This window comes from Aythya ferina, assembly GCF_964211825.1.
Source record: "Aythya ferina genome assembly, chromosome: 11".
In the NCBI taxonomy this organism is placed as follows: domain Eukaryota; kingdom Metazoa; phylum Chordata; class Aves; order Anseriformes; family Anatidae; genus Aythya; species Aythya ferina.
In genome coordinates, this window is record NC_140307.1 from 13917347 (window position 1) to 13928619 (window position 11273).

At 42.4% G+C, this 11273-nt stretch overlaps 1 protein-coding gene and 1 long non-coding RNA gene across 3 annotated transcripts in view; one reads left to right on the forward strand and one right to left on the reverse strand.

The window, feature by feature from the left end:
- Nucleotides 1-5560, reverse strand: part of LOC311442525 — a 97185-nt gene extending 91625 nt beyond the window's left edge. The window contains exons 1-3 of the long non-coding RNA XR_014696704.1: nucleotides 5440-5560; nucleotides 5149-5270; nucleotides 4851-4967 (exon numbers count right to left, since the gene is read on the reverse strand). This is a non-coding gene — a long non-coding RNA (uncharacterized lncRNA). The remainder of the gene's footprint in view (nucleotides 1-4850; nucleotides 4968-5148; nucleotides 5271-5439) is intronic.
- Nucleotides 2997-10639, forward strand: CHRNA3 (cholinergic receptor nicotinic alpha 3 subunit). Of its 2 annotated transcripts, XM_084531815.1 has the most exons (7): nucleotides 2997-3308; nucleotides 3428-3686; nucleotides 5458-5597; nucleotides 5675-5719; nucleotides 6905-7014; nucleotides 8007-9018; nucleotides 10467-10639. In XM_084531815.1, the coding sequence occupies exons 2-7, from the start codon at nucleotides 3632-3634 to the stop codon at nucleotides 10593-10595; spliced, it is 1491 nt and encodes a 496-aa protein (XP_084387941.1). In that variant the 5' UTR covers nucleotides 2997-3308; nucleotides 3428-3631; the 3' UTR covers nucleotides 10596-10639. The 2 variants fall into 2 exon arrangements, with proteins under 2 accessions (XP_084387941.1, XP_084387940.1); XM_084531814.1 differs by having other exon boundaries at nucleotides 2997-3686.
- Nucleotides 10640-11273: the final 634 nt, after the last annotated feature.

The window sequence follows — 11273 nt, forward strand, 5'->3', positions numbered from 1 at the left end:
CAGCACAGACGAGCACAGACTTGAACACTGTCTCCAATCACTGCACCCACCTGCAGGGCAGGAGGGAGAGGGACTCACCCATCCAAGCAAGCGAGGCTGCAGCGAGTGGTCCTCAGACCCTGCAGCCCATCAGTAGGCAGATGCTGAGAGCAGAGACCCCTTTCCACCCCCACCAAAAGCACTGCGGCTCCGTCTGGCTCTCACAGCCTCCATCAGCCTCCTACCAATACCTACCCTCTCGCCTCATCCACCCAGCACTGCCTGAACGCATCTGAACGAGGCCCCCAGTGCTCCTGTCTCACTCAGTCTGATCCTGTGAGCAGCAGCGATGGGTAACACTCGGCTCTGTAACTGCAGCCTTCAGCTCTGATACCCCCCTGGCGCAGCCGAGAGCTTCCAAAAGGCTCTGGCAGCTCAGCTGGCAGCCACCATGGAGCTCAGGCAAATCCAGGCCTCGACATGACAAACCCAGAAAGGGCTTTCAGAAGGCACAACCCTGGCCCCAGGAAGATCCCTTCAGGGCTCGAGCTCCTCACTCAAGATATGGTGAGCTCTGGGGCTTTCCATGGCTGCCGTACTCCTGTTTAATCACGAGTAAAGCGATATGCTTTTCTCAAGTTATGTTCTCAGAAAACACTTTGGCATTTTTGTCAAGTTTTCAGAAGTAACTCCATCCATAGCAAACTTCAGAATGGGAAATTTCACCCAAATTGCTAAAATTTCACAAAATTTTGACCTCTTAAAACTGTGGTTTCAAATTGGTAAATGCTATTTTTGCCTCTCAGCAGCTCTGCCTACGTAAGACATAAACCATCCCAGATTAACTTGTCAAAGAATCACAGGGTTTTCCATCTTGATTTCTTGACAAAATTTCAAAACCAAAAATTTTCCAGAGAAATTGAAACATTAAAAATGTATTCTTGCAGGATAATATGAATATGATAAGGTCCCAGTTCATCAAACAAAATAAACTTTAACTTTCCTACTTTTCAAGGTTTTTACAGCAATACTTTCATTAAAAAAGGAAGAATGTGGTCATTCAAAACATATTTTCCACTAAAACTGTTTCAATGAAAGTGCACAACCAGCTGTTGCTTCCCTTCTGGTGAAGAAAAGGTTCTGATGACGTCCCCTCCATTCCCTAGTGCGGTGTGAGGGTATTCTTTTCCTCATCACCTGATTTGATCAAGATTTGATCTTAACAAATCTTAACAAAAAGGAAGCCATTTCAAAGTAGCACGATCATTAAAAAGCAAAGGCTACAAAGTTTGTTACTGCAGATATTCTTGGGGGAATGAGCTTTCCCCTGTCCACACAGATTCTTCTATGTACTTCTGCAATGCAGTCATGGTGACGTGTTCTTATTGTATCACTCTCCCTGGACAGAAAAATAATCCTACCTCACATCTGAGCTGATTTCACCAGGAGCTTCATCACATAATGTTAGAGATAAAACATCTACTCATACAAATACAGCTGGAAATGTCAGCAACTAGGTAAATTAAGCTAAAATACCTGTACCTCTGGATACAGTGGCTCTTCACTGCCTCTGCAGACCAGACATTTCCAAACTCCTCAGCTTTAGATACAGAATTTTGGGGAACACAGGCTAGGATCTGATCTTTGAAGCTTTAGCTCATTTCTGGTTAGGACTCAATCAAACAAAAATCCCAGTCATAATGCTGCCCTTTCATGGAAACCAAGAAGGCAGAAAGGGAAAACAGTTAATCTCAATGTCCTGGCAAGGCAAGAAAATGTGCTCACAAAGGGTTAAGCTGCAAGACCAAATGGCTGAGTTCTCTGGAAAAAAATAATAAAATCAAATGGACAGTAAAGCCTATTTCCTCTAAGCTAATAGAATTACAGAAATTATCATGAGAGCTTGTGTCTGGGGATGGAGTGAATGATGCTCTGAGAGACAGAAACTGGATAAACAAGCTCTGTGCCAAGAGCAGCTGAACCCAGCCTGACGCTCATTCTCTCAGCACTGCCTCTTAACACAGCGCCAAATGGGGTCGTCATTTATCCTTCCCTAACAACAGAGAGAGAAGCACCCACCAGGGGCTGCCTCCCGCCCCACTCCGCTCCCCTCTCACCGCTTCCATCTCCCTCCTCCCTCCACGCCCGCTGCCCAGATGAGTCCAGCAAGCTCTGCGAGCAGGAGTCTTGCGCCACCTGGCCATGCCAGGGGGAGGCAAAAAGCGAGATACAAGTTTATAAAGAAGCTGATGGGCACCTGGGGAATGAGCCACTTTGCAAACCGTGATTTTGACTGAAGAGGAAATAAACCAAACACTGACGGCTCTGAAAGGCTGATATGGGATGATCCCTGGCAGTAAGCCTTTCCCAGGCAAGAGGAAAAAGGCAATCCCTTACACCTCAACTTCAGCTACATGTTCCTACTAAAAGGCCTAAATTCAGAAAAACATGCCAAGAAAAAACAAACAAACAAAAACTATATTCCCACTTCTCTCTCTTGACTGATGCAGTATTCTCTCCCCTGAAGACTTTTTACTATAAAAACTCTGCTAAAAGAGATCCTGTCAGGAACTTCAGTTGTTTTTTTGTTTGTTTTGGGTCATTTTTGTTTTGATTTTTAACTTCACAAAGAAAATACGTGACAATAGGAAAAGATTGAATCTATTTCCTCAGCAGTGAGAATTTACAGCCTCCAGGATCTCTTCTAGACAGGGTCATGGTGTGAGAGTAACCTTCACCAGAACTTCAAATACAGCGTCCCATTCTCCCCCATCTCCTTTCCCTTCAACAACAGGGTTTTATGGGATCAGGCTGGGATCCTATGCTCTTATTCCCCTTCCCAAATTCCACCTTTATAACCCCTTAAAGCAGGGATGGTCCACCAACAGTTATTCTCAAGTGCTTTGGTTAAATTTTTCCTCCAACTCTAACCCCTGTCTCTTGCCAGACCCTGGCTGCTGTGTGTATCACTCTGGGCTTAGATTTCTGGGAAGTTATGCTTGTGCTGAATTACCCCTGGGAACAGCAACATCCTTCTTATACTGTGAAGAACCAGGCTACAGTAAAGCACCTAGCACTACCACCTGCAAGGATGAGACACAGTCAGGAAAAAAAAATCAACATTAAAAGCATAATTGGAAATTCAGGTCTCATGATCTCAGTTCACTGCTAAATCAGGTGTCCCTAATACCGATATCCATTTCGACACAATTCAATTATAAGATTTTCATTAACTAAACTTCTCCTAGTAGCTTGGCATGAGAATTTTTTAAAGAAAAATCCTCTATAACAGCTAACGGGAAAAATCTTCAGCCTCGTCAGAGTACCAGGTTCGTTTACACACCAGTTTATGGACTCTTGCCTATTAATCTTGTCAGGACACTGGTCTTTGCCTACAATAACATCTATTCTGTCTGCAATTTATTTGCTGTTTTCAATGCTCTGACAGTCCGAGTAGCTGGAAAGGGGGCAGCACAGCAAGTCTAATGGGAGCTCACTGCGCAGAACTGCACTCAGGGTCCTGCCGTCTGCTGCTTCCAGGCATTTCACACATCGGAGGAGCGGAGCTGCCCGTACTTCCTATGCTCATACAATCCTCGCAGCTCAGCTCATCTTCAGCAGCCTCTGTCGACAGACAGTAATTCATAACACCATGGAGAGCATACACGCTCTCCTTCTAACCGCTGCTCTTTGCATTCTCTCTCAAGGTGAGTGATCCTTAATTTGTTTTTTCTTTGTTGGTAAAGGGGGGGCTAAAGAGGTGAGCAGAAGATGGCTTTGGTGCCAATTATTTTAAAAAATGTTGAAGCTTATTACAAACTAATGAAAGAAACATACAGAATCCTACCGCAGCTTTTTGTTACATAGTGTTTTGTGTTTTCTTAATTCCTTCTTATGAAGTGGTTAAGTAGTTCTGAATCAAGATGCCGAACAAGACATACAGAGCCATTTTAACACTATGGAGTGCACCATACATGTAAAGGTTTGGTTTGATATATTGTAGAGTACTGAAGGACTAGAAGAAAGAAACAACATTAAAAAGCATTAAATATGTGCTGCAAACAGCATGCATTATATCTGCAGATATAGAAAGCACAGAAACATTTACATTCAAAAGAAAAAATATTAATACACTTATTCTCTAGATAAAGCAGGTGCTAGATTAATCAGATCGGTGGTGACACATAAAAAGTCTGACAATTTGGGTTTGACTATAGTAAAGTGTAGTTACAATCTAGCTTTAACATGATTCATCTAGACGATTGAGTATTTCTCCCAGGAAGTCTCAATCTGAGAGATAACAAAAAATAATTAGGGTAAGGCTAGCAGTTAAAAAGTATCAAAGAAGTGTGTTCATTTTTTAATTAGCAAGTTGGCTTAAGTGATTTCACTAATCTGAAAATAAAATTGTCTTTGAAGTTTTCACTGAATACAGCTTGACATGAGGGGAACCTTTTGTCTGAGGGTGAGAAAAGCTCTTACAAATGTCATCTGCTAACAGATCAGCCACCTGCAGATACTTCTGCTTCCCCTGTATTTATCCCCTTGAAAAACACTAGCCTGGAGGAAAATATATTAAGTGTCTTTGCAAATATCTCGAGATTTGTATTTGTGCTCCAGAGGAACTGTGGAGTTTGTTCAACAGACTTAAGGTCTGTGCCTTTGCCAAATAATACAAAAACAGTTGTTTTTTATTATTTTTATTTATTTATTTATTTAAGGTTGGAGTACTAGAAAATGTGCTGTCCAGCAGTGCCTTCAAAAAATAAAAGGGCACTGACTTTTGAATACCGTCCAGTTGCCAGGATGCTTGTTGTCTAGCTACATCTGGGAATAAAGATGTAGTTTGAAACACAGGCTCTCACACCTACCTCACTGTAAACAGCTGAAGGAGCCTGTGGTTCAATGATTCCAGCTTACAGCTTTCCCATCAGCCACAAGGCACCATGAGCAGCAGTATCAGCAGCAAAACGTAGAAAAGGCGTATACTGCAAATAAACATTATTTAGAGTAACAAATGGGTAATTACCACATTTCGTTGTATGCACTGAGCAACGCTAAATACAATGGTTAATCAATTTTAATCCTTATTTGCATATTTCAACAAGCACCCTGCTATCATCACTATTATCACACCGACATCACTAGGGCTAGACAGCAGAAAGTTACCCTTTGTCTGGAATCTTTTGCAAGCCCTCCAGCAGCTCCCACACTGCCCGGTCTGTGAGGTTCTGCTCGTCCCTTCCTCAGCTCCGCACCCCTGCGGCTCCCGCGGGCCTGGGGGCCTAGACCTGTGAGGGGAAACGCGGTTTTGCACCTCGAACTCCTCAGTAACTCCTTCACTCTGTCTTTGGAGCTAATTTGGGGAGATGCATGTGAGAAAAGCCTGTCACGGGTGGCCGCCGTGCGGCCTCCCCCAGGCCGTGAGGGGAGCGGGCGCCAGGCCCCGTGCCCGCTCACCGCGCCGTGCCCCCGCAGGCTGCGGCGGCTCCGAGGCCGAACACCGGCTGTACGCGGCCCTCTTCAAGAACTACAACCAGTTCGTCCGGCCCGTGAAGAACGTCTCGGACCCCGTCATCATCCACTTCGAGGTGTCCATGTCCCAGCTGGTGAAGGTGGTGAGTACGCGGCCCGCCGGGGCGCCTGCGGGCCAGGCTAGGGCCGGCGCCGTTCCCGACGCAGCTCTGTTTTACAGGACGAAGTCAACCAGATAATGGAAACCAACCTGTGGCTCAAGCACGTAAGTAGGGCTCGCCGCCCTCCCCACAGCGCGGCGGGACTCCCCGCTCCCGCCGGGGCCACCTCAGCCCTCCCGGCCCCCGCCCCTCAGGGGAACACCGCAGCCCCCGGGAGGCGTCGAAGGGAGACGGGCGGGACCCGCACCGGGCCCCGAGGCCCCGGTCCCCGCCGCTCCCCTCAGCCCCGGTGCCGTACCGGGAGCGTTGCCGCCCCCCTGCGGCTCGCCCGGCGCCTCAGCGCCTCCGCCAGCGGCCGACGTCCCGAGGAGCCCGGAGGCGCTTCTGGCCCTTCCTGCCCCTCACGAGCGGCCGCCAGGCCCGCTGCCGCCCCGCCGCCCTCCTCTGCCAGCAGCTGTGGCTGCCACAGCGCGTAGCCGCGGGGCCCACCGCGGGAGGCAGCTGTGGAGCCCAGGGGCAGAGCTGGCAGCTGCAGCCTCAACCCTCCTACACTTAATGCGCCTCCAAATGCATTTTTTCCCCTCAGAAATCCCCAGAGTAGTGTCTTGGTGGTTAGGAAAATGAACAGAGGAAACACCCCAGCGTGGAGGTCCCTCACCTGGCCATGCCGTGGTGTTTAGCCACCACAGAAGTGAAAACAAAGCAAAAGCATCAACTTCACTTACAAGGAAGTTTATAGGTTAAAAATTCAAACAATTACCGTTGTAAATAGCAGCTTAATAACCAACTTAATATCTAGCTTCAGCTTAATATTCAAATTGGTTAAACTGGGGCTTAACGAGCACTAACGAACAAGACTGTTACTTAGCTGAATGAGGCCACCTGCAGCTTTTCCCAACCCATCTGCTGTGGGGGTCCTTCATTCAATGCTCTCGTCTAGCATTGGAGCTACCTAACAATTCGTGTTTACCATTTAACAGTGGACCTGGCTTCTTGAGACCTAAATTACTTTTCCCATCCTACACTTTCATCTTTTTTTTTTCATCTACTGGGTACACATTCCTTGTACAGGGACTAGTACATGCCTAAGTCATACTTAGCCCCATGGGCCCATGGTCTCCATGTGAATAAATGCTAAACATCCACGTTTAACTAAGAAACATCTAATCATTGTAGTGTCCAGAATAAAACAACCCTAAAATCAATATGACAGCACTTGTTTTGACTTTGGTCCACAGAATTTCAATTTCATCACAAACCTAATGTAGGCTCACTTCTTCCATAATTAGATTTGGAATGATTACAAGCTCCGGTGGAATCCAGCGGACTATGGAGGTGCTGAATTTATCCGAGTACCATCTGGCCAGATCTGGAAGCCAGATATTGTTTTATATAACAAGTAAGACTCTTGCATGTTTATCTTCTTAATTCAAGCTTAATTCAGGGGTAATGGTTTTAAACTAAAAGAGAGGAGATTTAGATCAGACATAAGGAAGAAATTCTTTACAATGAGGGTGGCAAGGGACTGGCACAGGCTGCCCAGAGAAGCTGTGGCTGCCCCATCCCTGGAAGTGTTCGAGGCCAGGCTGGATGGGGCTTTGGGCAGCCTGGGCTGGTGGGAGGGGTCCCTGCCCATGGCAGGGGGCTTGGAAGTGGGTGATCTTTAAGGATCTTTGAACCCAAACCATTCTGTGACTGTATTCTTTAGGAAGAAGGGAGGATATTTATTATTTAAAAAACAAACAAACAAACAAACAGCAAGTTCACTAAACTTGCTGAAAAAGACTGCTTTTCAACATCCCACATCTCCCTACAGCTGTTCTTACCTCTATGCCTTTGTACAGTCCTTTTCTAACTGCAGACCTAAATAAGTTTAACTACCTTTTTAGTTTTACTTTTTCACATGAACAAATGAAATTGTCACAAGATCAAGATAACAATGTGGGACTTAAAGAAAAAATACACCAATGTGCTACTTAGGCAAAGATACACCCAAACCCTAATACCTCTATCTATAGTTACTACCTCCATGGTCCACAGATGAGGTGGAAATACCAGTACTGCACATCCTCTTATCAGCCCTTGGGTTCTGACTTGCTTGGGTTCTCACATTTGCTGTTTTGTATATTGACTGAACTGAGTCCTGTTCCTGTAAAAGAGAATATTGCCTTTCAAATTCTACACAATAAATTTACACAGCTGTTTATTTTAATTTTTAACTGTGAAAATTTATGACAGCCATTGACAGTGCTGCATATGCAGTTCAGTTCCACATCAGCATGTAACTGCTGCCTTTCACAAACCAGATTAAAGATTTAATGTACATGAACTGTTTATATGAAACTACCTGGATCAGTTGCATTCTGACTGTTATTTTTATTTGCTTTACAGTGCAGTTGGGGATTTCCAGGTCGATGACAAGACAAAGGCCCTACTGAAATACACAGGTGATGTGACCTGGATACCCCCAGCTATATTTAAAAGCTCGTGTAAAATAGATGTAACCTACTTCCCATTTGACTATCAGAACTGCACCATGAAGTTTGGTTCCTGGTCTTATGATAAAGCCAAGATTGACTTGGTTTTAATTGGCTCTACAATGAACCTGAAGGATTACTGGGAGAGTGGAGAATGGGCTATTATTAAAGCTCCTGGTTATAAACATGACATCAAATATAACTGCTGTGAAGAGATATATGCAGACATCACATACTCTCTTTACATTAGGCGCTTACCTTTATTTTACACTATCAACATGATTATTCCATGTCTACTGATTTCTTTTCTGACTGTATTAGTTTTCTATTTGCCTTCAGACTGTGGTGAGAAAGTGACACTCTGTATATCAGTCCTTCTATCTTTAACAGTGTTTCTACTTGTTATCACGGAGACTATACCTTCTACGTCCCTGGTAATTCCACTGATTGGGGAATACCTCCTTTTCACCATGATATTTGTAACTCTGTCTATTGTCATTACGGTATTTGTACTTAATGTACACTACAGAACACCCAAGACGCACACAATGCCTGTGTGGGTGAGAACCATCTTCTTGAACTTACTTCCCAGGATCATGTTTATGACAAGGCCTGCCAGCGATGAAGAGACTAATCATAAGTCAAAACCATTTTACCTGTCTGAGTTTTCAAACTTAAATTGCTTCAACAGTTCTGAAACCAAATGCTGCAAAGATGGCTTTGTATGTCAAGATACAGCATGCAGCTGTTGCCAGTATCAGAGAATGAAGTTCTCGGATTTCAGTGGCAATCTCACAAGAAGTTCAAGCTCTGAATCCCTAGATCCTCTGTTTTCATTTTCAGTTTTGTCACCAGAAATGAGAGATGCTATTGAAAGTGTTAAATACATTGCAGAAAATATGAAAATGCAGAATGAAGCAAAAGAGGTAAGAATGTATTTTACTATTACTCAAACTGCAGACAGTATTTGCAATTAATATATTTTGTAAGAAAAAAGATATCTTTAAAAAAAACAACACCATTATTTTATACAAGTAAATTACACAAGCCATATTACGAATATATGCAACTTTGAACGTAGGTAAGTTTGGTGAGCAGCTCTGTTGCAATCTTTTCATTGACAACACATACACAGGGTGAAGTGTGTTAGGGTAACTAGACAGCCAGCTCAGTATCAACTCCTACAGGATTTATAGCGTAGATTTTCCAAATTATAATCTTAACAGTGGAATTTTTTGTTTCTGTGCCCTTAGAAAGTTACATTCTCCCTACACCTGACCATCAATAGAGAGAATCAGACTTAAACTTCCTTCACAGTGAAGACATTTCCTATTCTGCTGCTGTGGAATAAAGTAATGAAGTGAAATGAGACAATTGCTGTAAGATAGGGACCATCACCTTTCATAAATCTGCATCTTGATGCACTAAAAAACAAAACAAAATCTGTATCAGCATTCCTTAAACATTCTAAGAACAGCAACCACACCACTACAATCATCACTGAATCTAAATCCTATGCAGTAAGGCACTCAAAGTTAGGATGAAGTTAGTTTTTTTATGCTGAGATTAGAACTTGATTTAGAATACTTTAGAATACTTGATACAGAAAATGCTTTTTTTTTTTTTTTAAGTCTGCCTTCAAGAACAGCTTCAAAAGACTTCAAAAACAAAACAAAACAAACAAACAAAATTTTCCATTTCGCATTACCCTTCCTGAAGAAAAATTAAGTCTAAATTTAGATTATGATCTGAAGAGTACCTAAAATGATCGCCTAATGTAGTTACTATTAATATGTAACATACATAGATACATATACATTCAGTGCCACTGCTGTTGTAACGGCCAATGGAAAAAAAAATTGGAAACTTCATTCCCTCTTAAATGTGAGGTAAGGAGATTGGTTTTACATCTTGCAAGAGAACATGGTAAAATTTCAGTATTACATAGGAAACATATCAAATAACTATATACCAATTAATCTTTGCTACATGCTGCTTAAAGAGCAATAGGAACAGTCTTCTTCAGTAAGCTTTTTCTGCGCAAACCTGATCACTTAAGAATGTAAGGCTTTTCACTTTCAGGATTAACATACAGAGGAGAAATTGTACTTCCTCATGTTTAGTGTCTTGGTGAACAACTCCTTGTATTTGAAGAAACAGCTTTTGGCTTTAACACTAATAGCATATTCAAACAAAGCTTCTTCAAGATTAATTAATTTATCAACAAAAACAGCAACATGAAAGTTGTACATACACGAAAGAAAACCTACATATGGAAAAAAAATCTATGCTTGCTATATGAAATGCTCCTAACAGCTAATGCAACTTATTTATCTAATAAACTTGCTTACTTGCTATTTGATCTATTTTTCAGATTCAGGATGACTGGAAATATGTTGCCATGGTAATTGATCGTATTTTTCTATGGGTTTTCATCCTGGTATGTATTCTAGGAACAGCAGGATTGTTTTTACAACCTTTGATGGCTGGAGATGAAATGTAAAAATTGTTATATTGTGAAGTCAAATAAAACTTTTGCCAACCAAACTCTGCACTCCTACCCAAGCACCTGATCTCTCTATGTGTTTCAGTAGTAGTATAAGGATCTTTCTTGGCCTCAACTTTGCTTTACCAAGAAGGCTTTATTAAAAAATGTGAAAACATTAAAAAAATATTTTGAACGGTTATGACAGCTAATTCCAAAGTAATGCTTGCCAGCTATTTTTTAAAATAATTGGAAAAGATGCAGATCATACATTAAACTTTCCATGGATGTTTTAAAAAGCTAGTAAAGAAACTGAAAATTGCATGAATATTCTGAGAGTCAAGACAGGTAGAATACTTTGGGCAACTTTGTCTGGTGTTAAGTACTTTTAATTCCTGACAGGATCTTCTGGCAGTAAGTTCATATTTAGTTTAAGGAATGCCCTCGTGAGGATGAAATGATTTAGAAAGCATACATATCAAATTGCTTGAATGCAGAACATTGCCACCTAGTGTATAAACTGATGCAAACTGTAGGAAGAAAGGACTATGGGCACATTTATTACAGAAGAAATAGGTGAGTAATAGATGATGGTAATTAAAGCATTGTCATGTAGTGTCTGTGTATCCCCGTATTGTCACTGCATGAGGAGTCTGTCAAAGTTATCTAAACCTAATAATGTTTAAAACTATACAA